We start from the raw sequence: 27,232 nt of genomic DNA on the forward strand, positions 1-27,232 counted from the left end.
GAAAAGTATGAGAGGTTTTCTTGGTCCTTCCTTTTTCAGTTTTAAGTTACTTTTTTTTTTTAATCATTTGTAGGATATGCTCTCTGCCCAAAGAAATCATGCTATTAGGATTAAAAAACTTCCCAAGGGCACGGTTTCGTTCCACTCCCATTCAGATCATCGTTTTCTGGGCACTGTAGAAAAAGAGGCCACTTTTTCGAATCCTAAAACCACTAGCCCAAATAAAGGCAAAGAAAAGGTAAGTTTTAATCAAAATGATTTTTACAGTTTGTCTCTTCTCTTTAAAGGAAACCACTGTTCACACAATAATGGAGTGTTAGTCTTTCAGAATCGCCTATAATATGAACAGTGAATCAGTCTAAAGCAAAGTTTTTAATCTCAGCAATATTAACATCTTGAGCTGGATAATTCTTTGGGAAGGAGGAGGTGGGTAGCTGCTCTTTGCGTTTGGGGATGTTTAGCAGCATCCCTCTCTGGCTTTTACTCACTACTACTACTAAGTCGCTTCAGTCATGTCCGATTCTGTGCGACCCCACAGACGGCAGCCCACCGGGCTCTGCTGTCCCTGGGATTCTCCAGGCAAGAACACTGGAGTGGGTTGCCATTTCCTTCTCCAATGCATGAAAGTGAAAAGTAAAAGTGAAATCACTCTGTCGTATCTGACTCTTCACGACCCCATGGACTGCAGCCTACCAGGCTCCTCCGTCCATGGGATTTTCCAGGCAAGAGTACTGGAGTGGGGTGCCATTGCCTTCTTCATTTACTCACTAGAGGCCAGTATCTTTTCTCCCGCTTTGTGACTGCCAGACATGTCTCCAGAATCTGCCAAATGTCTCCTGATCACTCCCAGTTTAGAACCACTCATCTGAAATGATAGTGTTTGTCATCCAAGAAATTTAAAACTTTGAAATTTTGGTAGACTGAATTCACACATTGGAATTCCCCATTTTTTAAAAAACCCACTGAATCTAAATATGAAGCTATCCATAAGATTATTTTTGCTCTTAGGTAACAGATTAAAAATTGTATAGAAACAGGTTAATTCAAACAATTTTAAATGCTGCTGTAAAAGGTAAGGGATCTTTGTCAAAAATTAATTCTTAAGCTGACAGCATCTGGGACAGTTTCACTAAGGACATTGACATATAATAGGTGGAGATAAATGAGGAAAGGATATTCCTCACGGAATAGAGGTACAGATGAGAAAGTCTCAAGGTTTCTTTATAAAGCACTAATTAGTTTAACAGGAAGATAGGACTTTTCTTTGGGGAGGTGATTTCTGATTGGCTGTGAAAACTAGCATAGACCTGCCAGCAAGTTCTCCCTCTCATTGTTAAAACTAGGATAAGACTTTAAGACCAGATGATAGCAGATTGAGTTGGCCTTGAGTTAAGGTAAGACCATATTTTTATTCATATGAAAAATATTTTAGAGAACCCTAAGTAAGAAATTTCTGCCTGTTCTCTGGCTCAGGATTCTGTAATAACTGTAATTGTGCTGAAACTGTAATTGTGCTGATACTGTTTTTTCAGTTGTTCTTGATTCTTTTCATTGTTTTCTGTCTGTATCTCTCTAGGAGGCTGAGGATGGCATTATTGCTTATGATGATTGTGGGGTGAAATTGACTATTGCTTTTCAAGCCAAGGATGTGGAAGGATCTACTTCTCCTCAAATAGGAGACAAGGCAAGATAATTCTTCTTACTAGAGAAAGGAGAGGGAGGGAGAGTTAAAGGTTATCATCTTAATCTTAAATCCTGAAAACATGGTTTCTTTAAATTTTATCAAGTTGTGCTCCAATTCTTTTGTGCTTACAAGTTTAATATATATATGAACATCTTCCTATTTAAAAGCAGTTTATTCAATTAGAATAGGGTCTAGCAAGCTTTTGTTAAAAGCTTTTTGAAGAGTTAGTGTTTAAGCATTAGATATGTCAAAAGAATTACCTTATTTAAAATAAATAATATTGGTAAGAAAGTTAAAACATCAAAGTAAAATCATACCAAAGGTTTTTACATTGTGGTTAATTTTTATTGTACTTGGTGGGAATGTCTGGTTTTCTAATTGACTTCCTTTAAAGAAAGTGAGATCTGTAAGGAATACACACTGGAGAGCAACAACTTGATCCTTGTGAAAAATGGAATGAGAAATAGAAGTAATAGTTCTGGTGGAAATCTGTTCCATCAAATTATTTATACAGACTATTTAAGTGGAAAGCAAGGTCTGGGGGTGTTGTCATTTCCACACATCCTTATTTTTCACAGGTTGAATTTAGTATTAGTGACAAACAGAGGCCTGGACAGCAGATTGCAACTTGTGTGCGACTCTTAGGTCGTAATTCGAACTCCAAGAGGCTCTTGGGTTATGTGGCAACTTTGAAGGATAATTTTGGATTTATTGAAACAGCCAATCATGATAAGGAAATCTTTTTCCATTACAGGTAAGGATTGCCTTTTAGGAACTTGGAGCTTCCATTCTCTGGTTTTAGAGTCAAAAATATTAATATTGGGTGGTTATGTAGTTTTTAATCTCAGATTTCATATTGGTAAAATTTTGGCAGTATATAAAGTTAATTGTCTACCTCTATATAGAAAACATGTGGTCAAAAGATATAAGAAGACCTGTATCTGCTTTGAACATTGTATAGGACCCTGTCTACTTCAGTAAAAGAATTCTGTTTTATATGTTGCTATCAGAGAATTGTGTATTTGATTTGGTATTATAGCATAGTGGTTAGCCATAGCCCATAGCATGGGCTCTTAGAACCATACAGTTTCAGTTTGAATCCAGGCTCTGCCACTTAATAGCTATGTAACTTTTATTGTCTTTTTATTGAATGAAAATAACCTCCTAGCATCTTAGTTTCATTATCTTGAATCTGGGGATGATGGTACCTCTTCATAGGATATTCTTGAAGATCATATGAGTCAGAGCTTAAAACCGTATCCAATTTGTAAGCACATCATGAATATTACAATAGAAGAAATAAAGGCTGCTTGCTCCCGTTGATGTTTGTGGTAAATATTTATTCAAATATCATTTCCTTCCCCTCCCCTGCAGTGAGTTCTCTGGTGATGTTGATAGCCTGGAACTGGGGGACATGGTCGAGTACAGCTTGTCCAAAGGAAAAGGCAACAAAGTCAGTGCAGAAAAAGTGAACAAAACACACTCAGGTAATGAATTGTGACTTCTAATGAAGTCAAAGGCCTATTCTTTAGGTAAAAGGGTGAAGGGTAAGGTGGGAGAGGGAGCAAAAACCCTATTGTTCTAGGTCAGTGTTCTCTAGGTGTGATCCCTAGATACAGCATCATCACCTAGCCACTTGTTAAAAATACATGTTCTTTGACCCCAACCCTACTGAAACTTTGGAGATGGGTACCCTGTTTTAACAAATCCTGCAAGTAATTCTGATGAACACTGAAGTTTGAAAACCACTGTTCTAGATTATTTAGATCATTTGCTTTGAGTTTATTGTCAATTCTATATCTCTTTTTCAAAAATAACCCCAAGATAATCTCCATGGGATTAGAGAGGGAGGCATGCCTCTAGAAGACTTATTTAAATAAGAATGAGTTTAAATGTGAAAAATAATGGGAACTTCAGAAAATCGTTGCTGTTTAGAATCTTTGATTTCTTGCAGCTTCCTTTTTGGGTTTTATGTAGTACAATTCCCCAAATAACACTTTCCCTTAATGTTTTTCTAGAGAAATAGGAGTTAAGAATGTTCATTCAGTTGAACAAATAACCTAGATGTATGCTGTGTTTTAGATACTGGGGGTACAGCAATGAAGAAATAAGACAAATTGGCAAGCAAGATGAGTGAAATACTATATGTAGTATGTTCAGAAAGATATTAAGATAAAATAAGTTGGAGAAGTATATAAGTATTGGGGTTGCCACTACTTCTAGAGACCAGGGAATACCTCACTACAAAGGTGACATCTGGTCACCTGGAAAAGGTGAGAGGGTGAGACGTGTTTAAATATGAATACTTACTAATTCTTTGAACATCTTTAATAAGAGCTTAGAAGTATTTTAAGACTAGCAGACAACCAGCTAGCCCTCTATTAACATTTGTCCTGATGATTTTTGCTTTTTGATTTTTAATCCTGTGGAATAGCATTTCAATATAATTGTTGAGAGAAAGGTATACATGCTTTTGTTTTGTAGTGAATGGCATTACTGAGGAAGCTGATCCCACCATCTACTCTGGTAAAGTCATTCGCCCCTTGAGGAGTGTTGATCCAACACAGAATGAGTACCAAGGAATGATTGAGATTGTGGACGAAGGTAAGAACATCTTTATCATGTTTTGAAATTTGCCTTACCTTCAGATGAGCATGTCGAAGATTTAAAAATGTGGTGTTGCATTTGTCCTTAAAAACTGAATTAAGGAGAAGTGATTTTATTTTCCTACCCATGCTTGGCTGTTTTTTTTTTTTATTTCTTGGAAATGAGATCAGCCTGGGTTTATGTGAATAAATGACTGATATGTGAGCTACTAACTGAGTTATAATAGACTAAGAACAAAATCTCACACTAAAAATATGCATTTAATGGTTGATAATCAGACATTGACAATTGGCTGGGTTTAATACAATTTTGTCCTCTATTATTCACTGGTTATTTACATCAGTATTGACAAAATGTTCTAGTAAGTATTCAATTCTATAAACATTTTTGCTTCCTGTAAAATTTTACTATGTCTGTTACTTACAGGATACCATGAAGATCCTACTACTTGTCTCTAGGTCAAGGCTCCCTATTTTTTCATTTTTCTGCCTTTTTTTTCCCATTCTTTGACAACTCCCTGAGAACTGCTATAATGGCTTGCTCCAAACAATACCAGAAAGACCAACAGGTTTGCAATGGAAATATAGTAGGGAATACTGGATGATTAATATAGCAGAATTACTGTAAGGATGAGGTTGATAAGAGGGTTTGAAATGCCAACAAAAGATGATAGCTTGATTTAAAAAGAGAATAAATCTTGTGCCATCTGGGAGTCATAGAAGAACATAAAGTGGAAAGAGCAGGTCATATGAGAGAAGGAAATTAGCCTTGATGGACCTGTTCTTTTATCACATGAGTTCTTAGGAATTTCTTTTTTCTGTGAAACCAGTATCCTCCTATATGCACATCTCCAAATATGAATTAACTTTATAGCAAGTCATTATTGAACTATGATGCCATAATGTTTATCAAACCCCTAAAAGGGCCATGTGGGTGTGGGCAGCTAACTTTAACTCATGAGATAACATCAAAATACCCTTTTTCCTCTCTTTCATTTTCCCTTTTACCTTTTTTTGCATTCCCAACCCCTAATCCACTTAATCTTCAACACTTCGATATAGTCTAAAAGCAAGGTTTTGTAGAAAAGGAAACTTTCTTGAAATCTCCAAGCCTAGAGTTTTCTGGGACTATACAGATCACATTTTCCCCACTTGGTGGTGAGAACAGCTCTTTTAAGAAGACAGCTAACCTTAATATAAGACCAGGGGTTTCAGTATTGGACAGACGTAGATCTGCACACAGGCTCTTTCACTTGCTAGCTGTATAACCTGACAAATTAAATCTTTCCTTACTCAGTTTCTTCATTTTTAAAATGAAGATAATATCTTCAACCTCAAAAGGTTCTATAAAGATTAAATATGAATCAGTATAGTGTTTAATAAATGGTAGTTACTACCAATATCACAGTCTTTTGCTGCTACTAAGTTGCTTCCGACTCTGTGCGACCCCGTAGACGGTGGCCCACCAGGCTCCCCCGTCCATGGGATTCTCCAGGCAAGAGTACTGGAGTGGGGTGCCATTGCCTTCTCCGTCACTTAGTCTAGTTGTCTCTAATACTTCTGTATGACTTGCTCTATTTGGCAGTGTTTCCTCAAAGTTTTTAGTTTCTCTCGGTTTGAAAAGAAAATCTTCACTTGCCTCTGTAATCATCAAGAGAATGGTTAAATGCATTCCCAATTTTGAAGCTACTTCTTCCATCTGATATTTTTACCCTCATTTCTACTTTTGTTGATTAAGTGGTGAATTCACTATCCAGGTGAACTGATAGGTAGCTGAATGAACCCTTTGGCCTGGTTTTTATCTGTAGCCTGCCTTGACTTTCAGCCAACTTTTTATTCCAGGGCAAAGCTCAGCAAATAAGATGACTTGTTTTTATTAATAAAATTTTCTTGAAACACAACCACAGCTGTTCATTTACATACTGTCTTGGCTTTCTCACTGCCAACAGCAAAATTGAGTACTTGTGACAGAGATAGGAGTCTGTAAGATTAAAATATTTACTATCTGACATTAAGAAAAAGTGTGATGGTCCATCTAGGAGAAAAGTGCCTTAGGTTTGAGAGCGCCACAATCAGAACAAAGAAAGGAGGTGGAATGCCAAAAAATTTGTCTACGTTGTGCTTTTGCTTGTGCTTGGCTTGTTTAATGCCCAGTTGGGTATGGATCAGAAATGTTTTTGACTCGCTCATATTGTGCACTTGGAAAGAAGATAATCCAGTGAATCATGTGAGCAATCCATAGTGCTTTAAAATTAGGTAATGAGATGGTAAGTGATAGTGTTGTTGGAGTTTTTCATTTTCCCTATACACTTGGTTTAAAGCTGTTCATTAGCTAGTACAGTGACAATGAGCTACAAGTTTTCCTTTATTTTCATGGTAGTGTTTAGCATTCAGGATTTTATTGAAGCTTTAAAGTAGAATTTCTCAGGTATTAAAAATCTTAGTGAATATAATATTTTTAGCAAATTATTTAGAAATTTATTAGGACCATCAACAGAGAGGGCTGTTGTGAAATATTAGCTTTTAGACTTTGTACTTGCTTCTCCCTACAGGGGATATGAAAGGTGAAGTCTATCCATTTGGCATAGTTGGGATGGCCAACAAAGGGGATTGCCTACAGAAAGGGGAGAGTGTCAAGTTCCAGTTGTGTGTCCTGGGCCAAAACGCACAGACTATGGCCTACAACATCACACCCCTGCGTAGGGCTACAGTGGAGTGTGTGAAAGATCAGGTAAGTGGTAATACCTCCGGATCCAATTGGATCTTTTTATGAGTTGGTAACCAAAGCCTTAAATTTTTCAGCCAAGCAGGAACCATCGACATTCAATTTTTTTTTTCACTTTATCTTCCTTTTCAATGATTTGAAGATCATATTAAAAACTGAAAAACCACATGGAAAGAAAAAAATGGCAATAGTAGCAAAAGGAAAGTAAAAGTAGTACTAATAACTAACATAACGGGGAAAATAAGTTCAGAGTGAGACGTCCAGAATAGAAAGACATATTAACAGTTTTTCATTCTTGAGCACAGAGCTTCTTTTATAGACCACACAAAGAAAGAAACCATGTATATAGAAGTTTTCATAAAATAAACTTTGGGCAAACAAAACTTTTCCTGGTACTTAAGATCTCAAGGAAATCTGTGAGTCCTTAGAGAAGACTTTTTTTTTAAATTTCAGTACAGTGAATATAACATTTTGTATGGCTGTTTCTAGTAATACCATAACCCAGCTTGATTTTGGAAGGGAGCAGAACAAGCATATGTTCAAGTAACAACTTTTCTGATTTTGCTTAATTCAAAAGCTTGGTTCATGCATTATATGTAGGCACAAGATAACCTTTGTTACTCTGGCTGTGCTAGAGTGAATGGCAGTGATTTCAAAGATACATTTCTTCCCTAAGTTTTGCAGACCCAGGCAGCTGAACTGGAGCATCAGCATTGACATGTTTTATAAATCCCCTTCTAATTAGGGTCATGCATTGTGTTTCATTCAAAGTGAGTTTCCTTTTCCCTCCTATGGTGTGTCTTTTTTACACTACTATCTTTTTAAATTTTCAGTTTGGCTTCATTAACTATGAAGTAGGAGATAGCAAGAAGCTCTTTTTCCATGTGAAAGAAGTTCAGGATGGCATTGAGCTACAGGCAGGAGATGAGGTGGAATTCTCAGTGATTCTTAATCAGCGCACTGGCAAGTGCAGTGCTTGTAATGTTTGGCGAGTCTGGTGAGTTTGTTGTTGTTCATTAGTAACCTTTGTCTTTTAACTTTTGCAATCTCTGCTTTATCATGTTCCTTGACTTTCCATCACTGCTTTTTGTAATTTGCTTCTGCCACTTTGTGGTAAATTCTTCATTGTCTAGATTTTATAGTTTACCATTTCTGGCACTATGTTTTGTTTTCATAACACCATTAGCATGAGAGGAGCTAAGAGTCTCTGGAAATATTTCTTCATATTTTTCCTTTTCTATGGTTTTTTTTCATACCCAGTACCTTGTTTTATGTGTCTGCGGAACTGGTCTTTCTGATTGCGGACCAGTCTAGGGATGAACCTCACCCAAATGATTCTTTCAGCTCCTACACAGTAATAAACCTGGAGTTGGGAATGAAAAGATAAACCAACTTGTCTGTCCTGTCTTGCTAGCCAGTTGGCTAGGTGAGGCAAGAGTCCCCCCTCATTAACACTGAGTCATTTGGATAGTTAGGTAGAAGACACATTCTGCATGTACTTACTTTCTTCCCACCAAGTGTTGCTTATTCTCATCTCTTGACTTTGTTATAGCGAGGGCCCCAAGGCTGTTGCAGCTCCACGACCTGATAGGCTGGTCAATCGCTTGAAGAATATCACCCTGGATGATGCCAGTGCTCCTCGCCTAATGGTTCTTCGTCAGCCAAGGGGACCAGATAACTCAATGGTATGAAGGCATACAAGTTTTAGGGGGTAAATGGGGGCAACTGATAAACCAACATACTACTTGAGGTCCTATTTTAGTGTAGCTCAAAGAGCTTAATTTACGAAAGTGCTTCAAGTATCACTATCATAATCAGTTAGGATCCTTACATATTGGGTCAGCCCCTGACATAGTGGTTGCTTATAATAAGAGGAACGTTTGTTGGTGTTCTGATACTTTGAACATAGTTTAGGTAATAGATCAGGAAAGAGGATTTCCTCCTCTGCAAAAGAATTGGTGGTGATAGAGAGTAATACTTTGGTATTATATATTAATATCACACATACATATATGTGATATATGTATCATGTTACATTTTGGGATTGTGAATGTGCCGTGATTGTCACGCACCTGGGTCATTAACTGCAATTTTATTTCTTCACAGGGATTTGGTGCAGAAAGAAAGATCCGTCAAGCTGGTGTGATTGACTAACCACATCCACAAAGCACATCATTAATCCACTATGATCAAGTTGGGGGGATTCTGGTGAAGGGTTCTGAATATCTCCCTCTTCATCCCTCCCAAAATCTGGAATACTTATTCTATTGAGCTATTACACCAGTTTTAACACCTTCCTTGTGTTATGTTTAAAAAAATAAATAAATTTAAGAAAACCATTTTAAAATTATGCACAGTTGCAGCCTGGAAAACTTAAGGTGGCGCCTTATAGTATCAATTTTAGGAGCTTTATTTGGTGCATTTAACGCAACTGGTAATTGCAAAATCCACTTCGCCTGTGTAAGAGAAAAATATAGACTGTTAACTTGTTGGCCCTATGAAATTCTGCACTTGATATTTAGTATATACTCTACCTTCATTACTTCTGGCAAGATTTCTGCCTTAGCACTCAGTTGCATTCTTTTTCCTTTTCTGTTTATTATGCTTTAATTCTGAGGACCATATGAGGGTAGAATATATTAAAAATTACCAAAATTTGTATAGGCAAACCATTTCCTTAAGTTGATGGCCAAATGTTAAAATGTTATTTTTCATATCATTTATAATCTTGTCACAGTCCACTTAACGAAGTTTGGTTAGATTTCAGTGAAAATTATCTTCCAGAGTAGTTTTTTTTTTTTTTTTCCTGGCGTGGGGGGTGGGTAACTTTACTACAATTAGTATGTATGGTGCAGAATTTCATGCAAATGAGGTGTGCCAGCAGTGTGATAATTTAAACGTATTTAAACAAAAACAAAAAGACGAATGCACAAACTTGCTGCTGCTTAGATCACTGCAGCTTATAGGACCCAGTTTCTTTTACTGATTTCAAAACAAAACAAAAGAAAAAATAATAAAAAAGTTGTGCCTGAAATGAATCTTGTTTTTTTTATAAGTAGCCGCCTGGTTCCTGTGTCCTGTAAAAACAGGCACTTGACCCTTGGTGTAGCTTCTGTTCGACTTTTTATCACGGGAACGGATTGGTCTGATTACTTGGCCCTCATCTTGAATTGGCCATATACAAGGTCCCTGGCCAGTGGACTGAAGGCTTTGTCTAAGATGACATGGGTCAGCTCAGGGGATGTGGGGGAGGGTGTTTTATCTTCCCCGTTGTCGTTTGAGGTTTTGATCTTCTCTGGGTAAAGAGGCCATTTATCTTTGTAAACACATAACATTTTGCTTTCTCCAGTTTTCTGTTAATGGCGAAAGAATGGAAGCGAATAAAGTTTTACTGATTTTTGAGACACTAGCACCTAGCGCTTTCATTATTAAAACGTCCTGTATGGGAGGGGCGGGTCTGGGTGCGGTCTGCCGCGTGACTCCTGGGTCAGAGGCCCACGTGGCCGGGGCGGGGACTTGGGCGCAGACTGATTACGTATCGGGCGGGGCCGGAAGTGCCGCTCCCTAGTGGGGGCTGTTCATGGCGGTTCCGGGGTCTCCCAACAATTTTCCCGGTTGTGGTCGTAATCTACCCGAAGTGGAGGCAGTGGAGCTAGAGGTAAGGCTCTGGCGTGTGTAGCGTTCAGCTTTCGAGCATAGTGATAATTCGTTGTTGCCAGAAATCGAGCGGAATCTACGAACTGGAAACAAAGGCCCTGGGCGGAGGTGTCCTTCGATTTGAGCCCTACGGGGGAGTTCTCTGGCGAAAGGCGGGCGGGGTCGAGGGGTACTAAGACAGGGAGACAGCCTGGCCGCCGTCCCCCAAAGCTGAGAAGATTTACAGGAGGAGTAGGAAGGGGGGTTTCCTTTACCTTAGGCTGAGGGCGGGGCCCAAAGTCTTGAAAACGAGGTTGAGGGTAGCTGGAAGGTTAATCCAGAATTCTGAGATCCGCAGTAACCTGCAAGTGTTTTTAAACTCCTGAATCACTTTGAGAACCAAGCGGAGATGAACGTGTACGGAACCAATTCATTTCAAATTCTGGTTTTAGTTACTGTTGACTACAGAAAGCTTTGAAGTTCTGTGATTCGCCAGTTAACCCTAATTGCTGCTTTCCCACAGGTTCTTGCTGGTGTGAAATGACTGAGTACAAACTGGTGGTGGTTGGAGCAGGTGGTGTTGGGAAAAGTGCACTGACAATCCAGCTAATCCAGAACCACTTTGTAGATGAATATGATCCCACCATAGAGGTGAGGCCCAGTGGTAGTCCGCTGACCGTACCTCTCTGTTTCCATTTAGTCTTACCCATTCCCTCCCCCGTACCCTTCAGCTGTTCTTTAGCTAAAGGAATGATCAGAAGACAAAAAGTAATTTGGGGCTCTGTGTTTAGTAATACAATAAATTAAGCTTTTTTTACATGTTTGTGGGAAAGAGTTCATTTTTATTAGCTGCTGAAGATTTTAAAAGAAGTTTACAGTTTTTAACCGTTTTGTAAACTGTTGCAAACTCATTGTTGAACTCGTTTAGTTTCTTCGCATGATAGCTCTGTTAAAAAGAACACAGGTCATAGTATAAATATCTGAATAATAGCAGGAAGGAGAAAAAGGATTGAGCGGTCTAGGTGTTTCTTACATGGTTGGAAGCAACTGAAACTGGGGGTTGAGGTAAAAAGAACATGAGATTTTGAGTCACTGTGCCTTGGAGTACTGTCCTGTTTTCAGTTTATTAGTTATGTGATAGTGAGCAATCACTCTCTCCGTCTAGTAAAGTACCGTAAATTTGTCTTGCCTGACACACAAGCAATGTGAAAAATCAAGTATGTTAAATGTTTGTGGATGCTGATGCAGTGTGGTTATTACTTATTTAAGGATTCTGTTGTGTTTGTAGGAGTTCATGTTACAGATTGATTTCAATAAGTGGTATCTAAAACCCTTTACATAAATAGTTTGTAATGTTATTCAATTTAGAAATGTAAAACTCTAGAGATTATTTTAATCCACACTCTGGTCTTTGTACTACCTAACCACTAAGTGTTTAATGCAAGCTATCTCTAATATAGGCATTCTTAAAAATTAGTCCTTAGCAAAATTTTATTTTAGGCTTACCAGCTTTAGTATTAATGGTTGTAATATTTTGATGTTTTTCAGAGTTTTATTTGTTAAAATGTAGTTTACATAAAGTAAGTCTTATAGGTACAGCTCAGTGGCTTTAAATTTGTGTACACCATATAAGCATCACATAGATAACAATATAGACTGTTTCCAATGCTCAGGAGAGTTCTCTCATGCCCCTTTCTAGTCAGTAAACCCCCTTGTCCTGCCAGGAAATAACCACTGCTCTGACTTCTGTTATCTTATTTTAGTTTGACTAAAACCTATCTTTATAATTTTAATTTTGCTTATTTTTGACTAAAACCTATCTTTATAATTTTAATTTTGCTTATTTCACCAGAGCACTCATACACTTGACCATATTTCATGCTTCAGGGAAGTTTTGGCAATGTGAATTCTCTGTTAATTTGAAAGTATATTACAGTCCTGAAATGCAGTAAGTTACTGAGGAGCTGTTGAATAGGCTGGCAAACTGTGTTACATACTGTTCCTGAATCCACATCTTTAGTGTGTGATGAGGTTATTTTCTTTGAATTCCCAGAACATAAATTTTTTTTTTTTTTTTAATAAAAATTTTGCGTTTGAGCCAAATTGAAATTTTTTTAAATATGATCTGTGCATCTCTTTCTTCCCAAGGAATTAATGTAACTTAACCTCGTTTGGAACTTTCAGGAATTTGATTCATGAATATTTGAAAAATATTCATGTGGATGAATATTCCCAAATATTCATGATGACATCTGTCATGATGAGAAAAATAGTTTGGTGTTATAACCTTTTCTGAAATAAATGATATTTGTGTATATAATCTTGAACACAAAAGACACTGTATCCTAGGCCAAGTTGTAATTGGTGGTAGAATAGTAAATTGACAATAGACAATTCAAACGAGAGAAGTGCAGCTCATACTTCAGTGAAATACACTGTGAACCTAATCTCTATCTTATCTGCAATAGAACTATCCTTTGAATTACCATGTTTTCTTCATCTTATCCAGGAACAGTGACCACAGTTTCTTTTCTGCAGGCATATAGCATTTGGGACTTTTTCCTAGGGTGACATTAAGTACTTTCTGTGTGATTATGTATATATTAGCAGTTTGAGGGACAAAGCAAAGAGACAGAGTTGGACTTGATTAGAGTTTGTTTAACCTTGGCAGTAACATTGCATTCCCTATGATTTTTAATAAAAATGGAATCTCCCTCTCTCCCTACCCTCCTACCCTCCACACCCCAGGATTCCTACCGAAAACAGGTGGTTATAGATGGTGAAACCTGTCTGTTGGACATACTGGATACAGCTGGACAAGAGGAGTACAGTGCCATGAGAGACCAATACATGAGGACAGGCGAAGGCTTCCTTTGTGTGTTTGCCATCAATAATAGCAAATCATTTGCAGATATTAACCTCTACAGGTACTAGGAGCATTGTTTTTTCTGAAAGGATGATCTTTAAGTGTGTTCTGAAGTTTTGGGATAGGGATGAGGATACCACACTAGGGAAGATACAGATTTTTAATTATGAAAAGAATTTCTTTTAGGTTGTGGTATTGGAAATCTGGGGTTATTACTGAAAGTTAATACTGGAATTTATTTTACATAATCTACTTCGGCTAGAATGCGTGGTAATACATACATGAGGCTTGCTAATGGTAGTGATTTAGAACTAGAGGTTTTGTTATGAGAGATCACTAAGGAATCTCAAGAGCAGAAGACACCTCTGAAAAACACTCTTCAGTAACAGAGACAATAATAGGAAGCAAAAAATGGGGAGAGGGTAGATAAAGAAAGCAGGCCAAAGGAATGTAAAGATGGCCTTTCTGCACAGAACTTTAACTTTCAAAGCTCGATTGGACCATATAAATTCTGGTATGACATTCTTATTTTACAGAAGCAAAGTTCAGAAGGAGGTTTGTTAGATTTTCATAGTCATGATTGTTATTAATAGACCCAGAACCAAAAACTCAGGGCTTCTTTTTCTTAGACCTGTGGTTTTAAGCAGAATAATATAGTGGTTAGGAATATAAACTCTGCCTGGGTTACAGCTTGACTCCATCATCTCTTAGCCATGGAAGCTTGGGGCAAACTATTAAATCTCTGAGCCTCCTTATCTAACAGTATGAAGACAGTGGTACTTACTCAGAGTTGCTGTGAAAATTAAATTAGTTAATAAATATGGGAATCCCTCAGAGCAGTGTTTGCCACAGAGTAAATGCTACGCAAGTGTTCTGCCTGTAACCTTGAGTCCTGTTGTACACTCCAACCATATGAAGATGTCAACTCTCAGAAACTAGTCCAAAACTGGTTTTCTTCCCCTAAACCTGTTCTACTTTCCATTTTCTCTCTGGAATTAATAAAGCACTGAATAAAATGCTCAGCACTTGGCAAGCACCTAATAAATATTTGCTAAATTTCTACAAATCATTTTCCTCTTCAGCTCTCTTGTCTTATCCCTTCACATAGGGTACTGCCATCACACCAAACAAAGCTCAGTTCTGTAGATAGCCAGTGAAATGCATTTCAAGTTCATGATTGTGTGTGTAATTCAAAGGGAGAGTCTAGAGCAGTGCTGTGCAGTATGGTAGACAAGCCATTTGTGGTTATTCAAATTCAGTAGAATTAACAATTCAAGAGTTAGTTCCTTGGTCCCACGTTAGCAACTGACTTTTCAGGTGTTGTTCAGTAGATTCATGTGACTAGTAGATGTAGTTGGACGGGGCGGCTGGAGAATGTTTCCGTCATCATGAGAATACCCGTTGGACAGGGTTGGTCCAGAGAATCTGGAGCAATAGTTTCCACACTGCTGTGTCGTATGTCTTGTCATTGAAGAGAGTACTATCAGTTGGGAGTTCCAGATCTTTTAATCTGCTGTTAATAAGAGCAGTTATAGTGTGTTCTAATTTATATCTTGGACTTCCAACTGTAATTTTGTTTGAAGAAAATGTTTGGACACCACCCATCCAGAGAAGTGGATAGACTGTCTTTCATTAAATACTGTCATACTCTAGGAATCTTCAAAAAGTTATTTGGAGGCAGTAAGCTTTACTTTTTATACTTCAGACCTTAATCTAGAGTGTGATTTTGAGTTGCCAGTTAAATCCAGAGCCCAGCTCTTCAGAGAATCAAGAAACCTAAAAGGGGCCTGTGTCAAGATAGAAAGTGAACTGGTACTTGGCTTCCTTGGGGCTATTGCATCAAGTCTAAACCAGTCTTCTTAGTATGCAAATAGTTAAAAACAAAAACAGGGAAACGCAATACTAGAAGCCAGTAGGGCTAGCTGAAGTTTGTTACATTTTATTTTTTTACTTTAGACTGTTTATTCCTTCCTAAAAGTTTATTCTTATGTTACCATAATACATTCCCTTCTTTTAGGGAACAGATAAAGCGTGTAAAGGACTCGGATGATGTACCTATGGTGCTAGTAGGAAACAAGTGTGATTTGCCAACAAGGACAGTTGACACAAAACAAGCCCATGAACTGGCCAAAAGTTATGGGATTCCATTCATTGAAACCTCAGCCAAGACCAGACAGGTATAGTACAGCTTTCAGCATCTGGCAAGGGTTTGTTTAAGCAGAAAAAGTTTGATTGATGGACTCTTCACTAGAGATGTGATCTGCATTCTTTGTTGTTTGGGTTGGTTTTGGTTTTGTGGGGTTTTTTTTATGAATTTGACTGTATCTGGTCTTAGTTGCTGCATGTGGGATCTAGTTCCCTGATGAGGGATCAAACCCTAGCCACCTGCATTGGGAGCATGGAGTCTTAACCACTGGACCACGAGGAAAGTCCCTGGTTTGGATTTTTTAATAGAGTTCTATTTTTTTTAATCTGCAGTTTAAACCCAAAATAAATTTATTAATATTCTGATACGGTTTCTTTTTTACGCCTGCTTTAACATGCACAAGTATTTCTAAATGAAGACCCTTGATTAAAGATACTTAAAACGTTAGTCCTTTCTCCATCAACACCAGCTACTGTTTAAGGTATAGGCCCTCCTGAATGAAATCTTTAGATTTGAAGGTTCTATATGTCTCCTGTTACCCATTTTCTTTTGCTTGAATGTTATTTTTGCAAAAAGTGCTGTTTGTATATCAGCCTGCTAATGTGATACAGTAGGAACGCTCAGCCTATTTTTCAACTAGTAATTGAATAATTGCCATTTTAAATCCACATAAGGAAGTACAAATTAGAGCTTACAGCTTGGGCTGTGTAAGCTGTCTTTATCGTTTTCTCTGTTTTATAGGGTGTTGAAGATGCCTTTTACACACTGGTAAGAGAAATACGTCAGTACCGAATGAAAAAGCTCAACAGCAGTGATGATGGCACTCAAGGCTGTATGGGGTTGCCGTGTATGGTGATGTAACAAGGTGAGTGAGCATGTAGTCTCTTGATGTTGGTATAAGTACTGTTGAGGCAATTTGGAGGAGTATTGCTGTTATCTTTTCTGTGTTGCTATTGAACTGAGAGTTTCACCTCATTTAAAAATCTAAAATTAACTGCTTTCCTTTTGGCAGCCTTTCTGAGAGTACTGCAGCCTAAACTGTTTTTAAAACGTAATTATTTTACAGACAGTGTTACCTTTTCAATAATATTAGAAATTAGAAGACTTTGTTTATGAAATATATTACCAGAAGCGTAAAGGATCACTATTTGATGATGACATGGTATATATTCTTTTCTCATAGATACTTTTAAAGTTCTCACATCAGAAAAGAGCCACTGTCAAGGTAGGACAAGTTTGGAAATGAATGGATTATCATTTATGTTGATTTCGTAACCTTGTTTTTCCAATACTCTCTATGTGCCATTTATACAGATTCCATCTTTATTTCAGCTGCACTGACACCCTGGTCCTGACTTCCCTGGAGGAGAAGTATTCCTGTTGCTATCTTCAGTCTCAAAAAGAAGCTCCTGCTATTTCCCCAACTCTCAGTAGATCAATATAATATTCTCTATTTGAGAAGTTCTCAAGAATAACTACCTCCTCACTTGGTTGTCTGACCAGAGAATTGAACCTTTTGTTACTCCCAGTATTTTTCCACCCTGGGTTCTCCCCCAGCACACACAAACGCACCTCTGCCACCCAGGTTTTTCATCTGAAAAGCAGTTAATACTCTGAAACAGAGAACCAAACTGTAGAAACATGAAATTCTGTAGAAAACAATGTCTTGAGCTCTAAAGTAGCAACTGCTGGTGATTTTTTTTTTTTTTTCCTTTTTATTGTTGAACTTGGAACTATGTTGGTTTGTGGAGAAATGTCATAAATTACTGTTTTGCTGAGAATATAGTTAATGTTGCTCTCTGGTTTGTTTGTAATGTTATCAGCTATATTCTATAAACTGGCATCTACTCTGTATTTAGAAATACAAAAATGAATACTGACCTTTTGAGTCTACCCTCATCTTCTCGACTTTCTTGTAATTAAATGTAACTTTCACGATGAAGTGCCTTTTGCCTGGGAGTGACTCGTAGACTTCCTTTAAAATACTTCAGTGGAATAGATGTCTCAGAAACTGTTATACATAAGAATGAATGTCTGAGATATGTCTATGACCCATCTAGCTTTGAGGGAAAGATACACCAATATGATAGCAGATGCCATTTCTTACATCTATAAAGTTGATTTTCTGGAGACCTATTTTGGGGCTCTCCGAGAGAAAGATGAGACTATAAATGATTAGGAAAAATTTCACTTAATTTTTACCTAACCTCCACTTTTTGTTTTGTAGTTTACTACCTGCAAAACATATAATTTGATTCCTTTTAGCTTACAGATAATCTAATGTTCAATGAACTTCCATTCATATTTTAATTTGGATCATATCAGGAAGTCTACATTTGCAGGTGTTCAAAAATTGTAAAAGTGTGATGCAGTTTTATTTAATAGCTGTGATCAATGATTTTCAAGCCTCAAATATGTTAATAGACACATTTTCACTGTATATCATGGTATTAATAATTATTGATGTATATAATTGTCCTTGGTCCCCTTCTCTGTTCATCACCTCATGGCAGTGGCTTGATTAATTATTTCAGCTGAGTAAAGCATGGTGCTAATAGACCAGGGTCACAGTGTCAAAACTTCAGTGAGCCAGTAAGCATCACAGAGAAAGAAATTCTTTCACATTTGCTCACCATTAACTCCAGCTAATAGTTTTGCCAGATGTGTGTGGTTAGTCCTGCAAGGAAAGGAGAAGTCAGTTAATACAAATTCTTAACCAGGACTGGAAAAACTTGTTTTCCTGAGAAGGGTCAGCTTAGAAGTCTTTATCTGGACTCTATTTTTAGCCACATGGAAATCAAATTAAGCTGATATTTTTTCTCAAGTTTTTGAGAGTGAGGATGCCTCAGATCAACATTTTTAAAATATTCTTTATTCTTACGTTCTTTTAAGGGTTTAAAACAACGTTGAGTAATTAGTCTGGGCATACCAGGTAACAAGCTGATAAGTTTGTGCTGAACAAGAAGTAGCCTTTGGATTGAAATTGCTGTTTTGAGAAGGGATAGAAAATATAATTAATAATTATGAGACTTGACTTTTCTATTTGCAGATAATATCCTGATAATTCTGATGAAAATAGACTTGGATAATTTTTGATAAAAGAATCGTTCCAAAATGGCCACTTGCTGTTCTCGTCTTCTAATGTGTAAATACTTACTGAGGTCCTCTTCTAATATGAGTTGTCATTTATTAAGCAAATTCCACATTGCCTTGAAATGAATTCGGAAGAGAAGAAAAAGTCATAGTATACCCAGAGAATGAAAAATCCAGAGAATTGTGCTCCTTAGTGTTAATTCTGAAGCCTTCGTAGTCCACACCCATAGACAGAAACTCTCTGCCACTTTGCTTCTGCTCCTCTTGGAGCATTGCGCTGTCATTTCCTTGAGGATAGATTGAGGCTTGTCAACTCAGTTGTATTGTCTTCCTCCTCTTCTTCCTCTTGTCTGTGTGACTGACAGTGTGACTCTTACTAATGTCAGATGCGGGGATGCGGGGAGGTGGGGGGGGAGTAGCTCATTTTAGGCTCTTGCACCCTTTACCGTTGTATGTGTGTATCTTTTAGTTTTCTCAAGAATGTTCTAAGCACAGAAGTATCTAAATGGGGCCAAAATTCAGACTTGAAAATGTTCTTTTAATAGCTTCTTAAAAAGTTACACTTTGGTGTGAATTTTGGCAGGATAGAGTGACAAACTTTTAAACGCTGAATAACTTCAGTTACTGTGTTATAGTTTTTAGAATATGTTTGTGATTGCTGAAAACAATTATAGTTTACCTCAAAATCTGAAAGTCTCTTTCCCCAAGTTAAGTGCCTGGCCAGCTGTCAAAGATTACATATTACTTTATGTTTGTTTGTTTTTTAAAGGTTGCACATTCAAGATTGTGAAAATAAGGTGTTCTGTCTGAAAGCTACCATGCCTGTCTGTAAATGAATCCACTGAGTGCTGTACTTGTTCCAACAGCTTACTACAGAATGCTACTTGGTAATATCATACTCATTACAGTTTTCACTTCAGGAGTGTACTAGGTAGAATGATCCTGTGTGTATTGTAGTGGGCTCCATGTTTAGTCTTTTCAGCATCCTTTAAACTGCTGTGAATTTTTGTCTTGACTTGAAAGCAAGGATAGAGAAACACTTTAAAGAGATACTTTGGGTTTTTTTCCATTCCAGAATTGGTGAGCATAGTTAGATTTTGCTTTACATTTACAGTCATGAACTCTTAAGCTGGCAGCTACAACCAAGAACCAAAAGAGGGTGCATTCTGCTTCTTGTAATTCATCTTTGCTAATAAATTATAAGAAGCAAAGATAATTAATTAGAGAAACTATTTTATTTGGGTGGTTTCTATAAACAAGGGACTATAATTCTTAAACATTATTTTTCATTTTTGCTGTTTCTTTAAGAAACCTAATGTGCCACAACATTATTTTAAGGTGTTTCTTAAAAGAATTGTTTTTAAAAGTGTTCTCATTTTCAGAGTAATTGTAGATATATTTCAAAATATAACTGATAATTTTTAAAGGCCTGAGTACTGACCTAAGAAGCAGTTGTATGAATTCTCTGGGGGGAAGGGAGGAGCTCAGTGAAAGTTGTATGACTTTTATATTTCTGTGCCATCAAATAAAGGTAAAAATGTCTTTTGTGCAGTTTTGCTGTTCAAACAGAAACTATTGGCCTCCTTGGCCCTAAATGAAAGGGCTGGTATTTTAAGTTGACTATTTTATTGTAAATTAATCGATCCTAATTTTTTAAAATTTGGTTGAATGTTCTCTTGTTAAATGTTTAAAAAATAAAAACTGGAAGTTCTTTGCTTAGTCATAACTGTTTTTGCCACTGATGTGCCTTTGTTGAAAGTTAATATTAAATTCAGACTTTTGGATGTGATGTTTGGACTATCTTGGAAGGTCTGAGTTCCTCATTTTGTCAGTATAAAGTAAGTCAGAGCCTGCTTTAGTATGTCAAGTATGATTCATAGCTATATGTCAGATTCTCACACATTAACATGAAATGTTAAAAACTACCATTGGATCTTTTGGTCTGTCTTTGTGCTATTGCACAGTCTACCAATCTTGGTAGTTTTTTTTTTTTTTTTTAAATTAATTTTTATTGGAATATAGTTGCTTTACAATGTTGTGTTAGTTTCTGCTGTGTAGCAAAATGAATCAGCTATATGTATACATATAATCCCCTCCCTTTGGATTCCTTTCCCATAAGATGTGCACTATTTTTGATGGTTGTGTAAGATTCCACCAAATGAATGAACTGTAATTGATTTACCTAGTTGTCTGTTGATGGATTAAGTCATTTCTGGTTTTGGGGGTCAGTGTGTTGGGGAGGCTATTTTAAATAGTGCTGAGATAAACATCACTGCACACATACCATTGGGCACATCTTCCAGTTTTTCCTTAGGATAAATTCCAAGAAATAGAATTGCAGATTCTGAGGTTTCAGGCTTGAATCTTGGTGTAGTTTTGAGAGCCAGAGAACATAGGTTCCAACTATAATTTTGCTCCTTTAGCCAGTAGTTTCCTCATTTTGCAAAATAGGGAAATTGAATAAGGATATCACAGATTTCCCAGTCCTAATTTAGGAGATATAAAAGAGTGATTTCAAACCTAGACTTTTTCAGTCAATACCAGAATACTGTGATTATGAGGACCTTGGTTCATTCTACCAAAGACATCAAATTTATTTTCACTTTTTTTTTAAAGGCAGAGATGTGGATCATTAGTATTTGACTGAATTAATCTTAAGGAAACCAAATTTAAGCAACAAAATAATGTTTCTAGCTACTGGGATGAGTATAAATACTTTAGATTGTAAAATGTATATGCCAAACAGAATCATAGACTTGGTATATCTAAAACAGATTTCCTCCTGAGTCAGTTATCAATGCCTCACATCAGGTGTTTTGTTCTAATATTTGACCCCCAGATAACTGAGAAAGAGGAAAGAATATTGTCTTACTGATGAGAGCTGCTGTTTGCTTAGCAAAATGAAGCTATAGAAAAGACACACGATGAAAAAGCTAAGGAAACTTGTTTATATGGAATATAAGGGGACCTCCCATATATCTCTGTGCTTTTAAGGTTCCTATTCTTAGGACTAGCAATTCTCAAGGTCATTAAAAGGCCAACAGTTGCATGAGTTATTTGATATCCATGAATACATGTAAAGGGGCCAGGAGGTCATGCTAGTGATCATTTTGCAAAACTACTTAGGACACATTTCAGATTCTGTCCAGCCCCTTGACTTGAGAGCATGGAGAGAATCAGTGTCTAGTATCCAAATCAAAGGGTATGCTTTTGTAACGCTCCCATTGTACTCTGGGCAATGAAATGTGGTCCTATACCTTAGTAAAGGAAAACTGGAACTCCGGGAGCATCCTAGAACATCCAAAATACAGATAAATACCCTTTGCAGTGCCAAAGGGAGTATCAATGGTTCAGATGCGGGAACTGGAAGTAGACCTAGTGAATTAATCTTTCTTATCTGGAGACGTTGCGTTCATGATTTACTTGGCATTTGCACCGAAATAGTTAACTTATTAACCTATAGTGGGGAGAGGGGAGATGTTTTCAATTTAATGTTTAATCTGTTCTTAAAACTAGTATAAATACAGATTGTCATCAGTTTGTAGGCATCATATAAAGAAAACAAGGGATAGTGCCTGCAGTATTGGGGGTTAAGGTGATAATAAATGTTTCTAAAGATAGAGGCAGCTACATGCCTAACCAGGGAGGATGTGATTGAAACTGAGCAGTTGCCTGCTAGAGCCTTCAGATGCAGAATGCTGAAATACTATCCTGGTCAGGAAAAGCAGTCTTCTAAAAATAGCTCCTGTGGATGTGATAAAATTGGCACTGTTGACACTTTCTATAGGAGCTCGAGATGTGTGAGTTCTGTATGATACTTGTCTGAAGGAAAACGGCACGTTGTTAAAGTCCAAAATGAAACTCTAGCACAGCCTATGAAATGAAGTTACCAAGGTCTGTGTCCCTATCGCCGCCTGGTTCTATAGCTTATTCTCTGACATTTCCTCTCGGAGAACCAAGTTCAGATTCCACTGTGAGACAGCCACGTGATGATTTTGTTTCACTGGTTTGGTAAGTTTTCCTTCCTAATCTACTTAGCAGGTTTTTATTGAACCTACTACCTGCCTGGATGCTGCGCTACTCTTGAGTGTACAGCAGTGAACCAGATAGACTGTCTCTTCATTCATTCTGCATTGAGAAGAGATCTCAAAAACAAACATTTCTGAGTTACAATTTGGTGATTATTTCAAAGGAAAAGAACATTGTTCCCTGAGACACAACTTGTCTAGCCTCGCTGATCCGGCTGCCACCCTCATGACACTGCCCAAGGTCACCTCCTTCCTGATTTTTCTGAGAATAATCAAGGCTACCCAAGAGGCACTAGAACCTGTCTCAAGCTTCATTGCTTCCTGCGTCTCTTCTTTTCAAGTCAAGGCTCTCAAAAAAGGAAATTGTATATTGTTTCACAGTTTCAAAGTGCTCTTACATGCATCTTGTTGAACCTCCCATAAAAGCCATGTGAAAGAGGAATGGTCTTTTTATACTGATGTAAATCACATAAAAATAGATTGATTTATTCCAGATTTGAACCCAGGTCTTTTGACCTTAGATTCTGTGCTCATTTTGGATCAGCTGGTGCAAATGACCCTTGAACAACACACATTTGAACTGGGCAGTTTCCCTTATATGCAGATTTTTTTCAGTAGTAAGTACTACAGTACTGCACAGTCCAAGGTTGGTTAAGTCAAGAATACAGAGGAACCATGCACACTGAGGGCTGACTGTAGGTTATAGGTGGGTGGTCAACTTTGTACAGGACTTAGGGCGCCCCTAAGTCCTGCGTTGTTCAAGGGTCAGCTGTAATTTTCAAACCATGCTGCTCAAAGCCCTTGAAGTATCATAAAGGAGATGTCTGAGAAAGCCTGAGTGGGCGGGGTCTTCTCTTCCTCCCTTGTCCTTCAACTCAGGTTCCATTTTCATCAATTTTGGGATTTGGGGTTTGTTTGTTTTTTTTTTTTTGGCATATTAGATATTTTTATAGGCTTAAATATCAAGAATGATAATTTTTAATTTACCTGAAATTTGGTATGAAATGACCTTATCTTTCAAGTAGTTTTACTAATTTTTAATAGTAATAGAATCTGCCTTAAAAAATTAAAAAGAATTGGAAACCACATGTAGAATTGCAGTTAACCTTTATGCAAAGTTAATCACTTTAAAGTTTTGTTGTTGTTCTGTCATCTTTAGTGATGATTCTTATGCACAGAGTTACAATTCATATGTACGCAGTCATCTCTGTGTGTGAAAATTTTGTAATTTTTCACAAACCATCTAGTTCTGTACCTTATTCATTTCATTTAATAACATAAATTCCACACCTTTTCTATGTCAACGTATTAATAGCAACATCTTTCTTTTGAAAAATATGTAATACTATATATAACCTCTCTACTGACAAATACATAGGCTATTTATTTGATGATTTTCACACATCAGATATCATTATATTCAACATATATTTGCCAGTATGTGCATAGAGCAAATTCCCACAAAATAGTTGTTTGTACTTGATGTGTTTTTTATTTTAATACATACAACCTTACTTTTCCTCCAAATAATTTTTTAAATTATTTATTTTTGGCTGTGCAGAGTCTTTGTTGTTGAGTGCAGGCTCTCTGGTTTCAGTGAGTAGGGACTCTCTAGTTGCGGTGCGTGGGCTTCTCATTGCAGCAGCTTCTCTTGTTGCGGAGCACAGGCTCTTGTGCATCCCAGCTCAGTAGTTGTGGTGCGTGGGCTTAGTTGCTCCTCGGCATGTGAGGTCTTCCCAGACCAGAGATCGAACCCATGTCCCCTACATTGGCAGATAGATTCCTAATCACTGAACTACCAGGGAAGTTCCAGATAATGTTTTATGAATATATTCCTTCCAACAGTACATGAAAGGATGTTTTATCCCAGACCTTGGGCAACTCTGGGACGTATCAAAATTTCAAACTCTAACCAGATTAATATGTAAACTGTGATACTTTGTCTACTGTCCAATCTGCATTTCTTTATCAATATAAGCATTTTCATCTTTTCATTTTAGGCTTCCATTCAAGATTTAATTTGAACATTTCATAAGTAAACGTTTTAAACACCCTTCGACTTCACCAGTCTCCTCCTCCAACTATCTGTCAAGCTGGAATCACTAGTCACATCCTCATGTCTAGGTTCAAAACCAAACACTCTGGGCACAGTCATGGTCATTGCACAAGTAAGCAAGAGCGAGGCCATATATAACACCATGGTTAAGAGCCCTGACTCAGGAGCCAGAAATCCTGAGCTTAAATCCCACCTCTACCGCTTAATGACTATGAGACCTTGGACAAGTCAGTCTTTGTACCTGAATTTCTTTAACTGTAAAATGGAAGTAATGATACTTCCTCAAAAGATTACTGTGAAAATTAAGTGTATTAATATATGTTAAACAAAAAAACCTCAGAACAATGCTAAGCATTGTTGCTACTGCACAGACCCCAGGGCATGCTTCCCGTTCTCTCCTAACAGAACACAGTATACTGTTGATGTTTTGATTGCTTTGTTAAAAGCAAATTACTGAATTTTAGTTCCATTCGAGAGACAGAAGACAAAGTCAGTTTGTCTCATGGAAAAGGATGAGTCTTACAAATTTGACTTCTTCATTTTTAGGCATGTGTGGGAAATTATGACTGACAGAGAAATGAGGCTGAATCCAGTAAAATACCATAAAATTTCATAATTTGATTATGTTCCAAACTAAAACTCATCCCTTAGGTTTAAGTTAACTTTTACACACCTTTAAAAGGTGACCAAAAAAGTCCACAGTTAAAAGGGTTATTATATTCCAAACTGGAGTTGTGAGGAACTCAGAAGTGCTGCCACTGAAGCAGTGTTACATAGGATTAAGCTTATCCTGAACATTTACTCTGGTACCCTGAGCCCTGTAGAACACTGTGGCACCTGAACTGTGAGTGCCTGTGAGGGCATTGAAGGGGGTGAGGTGAAGCGCAGGTTGGAAAGGGCTGGGAACTCCCTGCAGGTTTTGCAGCAGGGAGGGAAACCAGCTATAGAATAGAAGAAGGGCTTTCTGGACAAAAGCCAGGCAGCAGTAATCTGTGTACACAGCTCGTTCCTTTTAAGTGTCTGATACCTCCTCCCTGTAGAGCCTCAGATTACAGGTGTCTCTTAACTTGATAAAATACAAGAAATCTCCACTTTAAAAAATAGTCTGTAAATTTGTTACTTGGTACTCTGCTTTCCATTGGAATAATGTTCTGAATGATGGAAAGTGTGAGCTCCAACCAATGTAGCCATAATTTGACTGAAATATTTAACATTAACAATTTCTAAAAGACATATAAAATAGTTTTCTTTTGCTAAAAAACTAAAAAATAAATGAAACATTTATATACTGATACTTGAAGAAAAAGCAAGTTTAATTACAGAAAAAGAATGAGTAGAGAGATTTGTCTCATTTAAGAGGACTTCTGGACATTTTTATTTAAGGGCTATACATGATAATAGGACCAGATTAAGTTTTGTTTTAAATTCAGTTTTTTTTTATGATAAAAATACTTGTTCATGGTAGAAAATGCAAATAAGACAAAAGAAAAAACAATCGCCATCATCCCACTGCCCAGACAGAACACTTGTAGAAGTTGTCCGGGGTGTTTTCAATGTCTATACTGAATACATAAATTAAATGTCTTTCTGGGACTTCCCTGGCAGTCATGGTTAAGACTGTGCTTCCACTGCAGGGGGCGTGGGTTCCATCTCTAGTCAGGGAACTAAGATCTCTCATCCCGCCTTATACAGCAGATAAATACAGAGGTGGGAGAAGAGGCCCTAGTGAACAGCTTCCAGTTTCCATACCTTTTCACGTGCCACCTTGAAGCCATGGTCAGCACCCACTCATCCTGCAGTCAATGATCAAGCATGGTGAGGGTGTAAAGTTGGACCGATTCTGCTCAATCCTGAATTCCTACAATGGGCAGTCTTTATGGGAGCTCCCCATTTGCCTGGCTAAGATTTTCTCAGACTTCAGTCTGAGGCTCGTCAGTCCCAACCATACTGAACTAATTACAGTTCCTCAGGTGGGTTATGAATTCTTGAAAAGAGTACATCCATGGGACTTCTCTGGTGGCTCAGTGGATAAGAATACGCCTCCAGTGAAGGGGATTCAAGTTCAATCCCTGGTCCACCCTAGCCCAGGAAAATTCCACAGGACACAGCGCAGCTAAGCGCTTGGGTCTACTACTGAACCAGCGGTCTAGAGCCTGAGCTACAACTGCTGAGCCAGCGTGCTGCAACTACTGAAGCCTGTGTGCTTAAAGCTCACCAACCCCAACAAGAGAAGCCGCCACAGTGAGAAGCCCTCGCACTGCAACCCAGAGTAGCCCCCGCTCACCACAACTAGAGAAAGCCCGCACAAAGAAACGAAGACCTAGTGCTGCCAAATAATAAAATGTTTTAAAAAGTGCATTCTATGAACAAGGGACTAGACTGTAAAATAGGT

The 27,232-nt window shown here is 37.6% G+C and overlaps 2 protein-coding genes across 5 annotated transcripts in view; both read left to right on the forward strand.

The window, feature by feature from the left end:
• CSDE1 (cold shock domain containing E1, RNA-binding) overlaps positions 1-10,424 on the forward strand; it is a 35,576-nt gene extending 25,152 nt beyond the window's left edge. For 3 of the 4 annotated variants that reach the window (XM_010830752.1, XM_010830753.1, XM_010830754.1), the window contains 9 exons: positions 74-238; positions 1,577-1,684; positions 2,263-2,438; positions 3,059-3,171; positions 4,169-4,288; positions 6,843-7,021; positions 7,849-8,012; positions 8,568-8,700; positions 9,122-10,424. In XM_010830752.1, coding sequence (XP_010829054.1) covers positions 74-238; positions 1,577-1,684; positions 2,263-2,438; positions 3,059-3,171; positions 4,169-4,288; positions 6,843-7,021; positions 7,849-8,012; positions 8,568-8,700; positions 9,122-9,169 — 1,206 coding nt within the window. In that variant the 3' untranslated portion in view covers positions 9,170-10,424. The remainder of the gene's footprint in view (positions 1-73; positions 239-1,576; positions 1,685-2,262; positions 2,439-3,058; positions 3,172-4,168; positions 4,289-6,842; positions 7,022-7,848; positions 8,013-8,567; positions 8,701-9,121) is intronic. The other variant, XM_010830755.1, reaches the window with a different exon arrangement.
• Positions 10,425-10,560: 136 nt separating this feature from the next.
• Positions 10,561-20,482, forward strand: NRAS (neuroblastoma RAS viral (v-ras) oncogene homolog). Its single transcript, XM_010830756.1, has 7 exons — positions 10,561-10,673; positions 11,175-11,302; positions 13,400-13,578; positions 15,535-15,694; positions 16,405-16,528; positions 16,847-16,888; positions 16,996-20,482. Exons 2-5 carry the CDS (start codon positions 11,192-11,194, stop codon positions 16,522-16,524), a joined length of 570 nt encoding a protein of 189 aa, XP_010829058.1. The 5' UTR covers positions 10,561-10,673; positions 11,175-11,191; the 3' UTR covers positions 16,525-16,528; positions 16,847-16,888; positions 16,996-20,482.
• The last annotated feature ends 6,750 nt before the right edge of the window (positions 20,483-27,232 follow it).

Source organism: Bison bison, unplaced genomic scaffold, assembly GCF_000754665.1.
Source record: "Bison bison bison isolate TAMUID 2011002044 unplaced genomic scaffold, Bison_UMD1.0 scf7180017864519, whole genome shotgun sequence".
NCBI classification, from domain to species: Eukaryota; Metazoa; Chordata; class Mammalia; order Artiodactyla; family Bovidae; genus Bison; species Bison bison.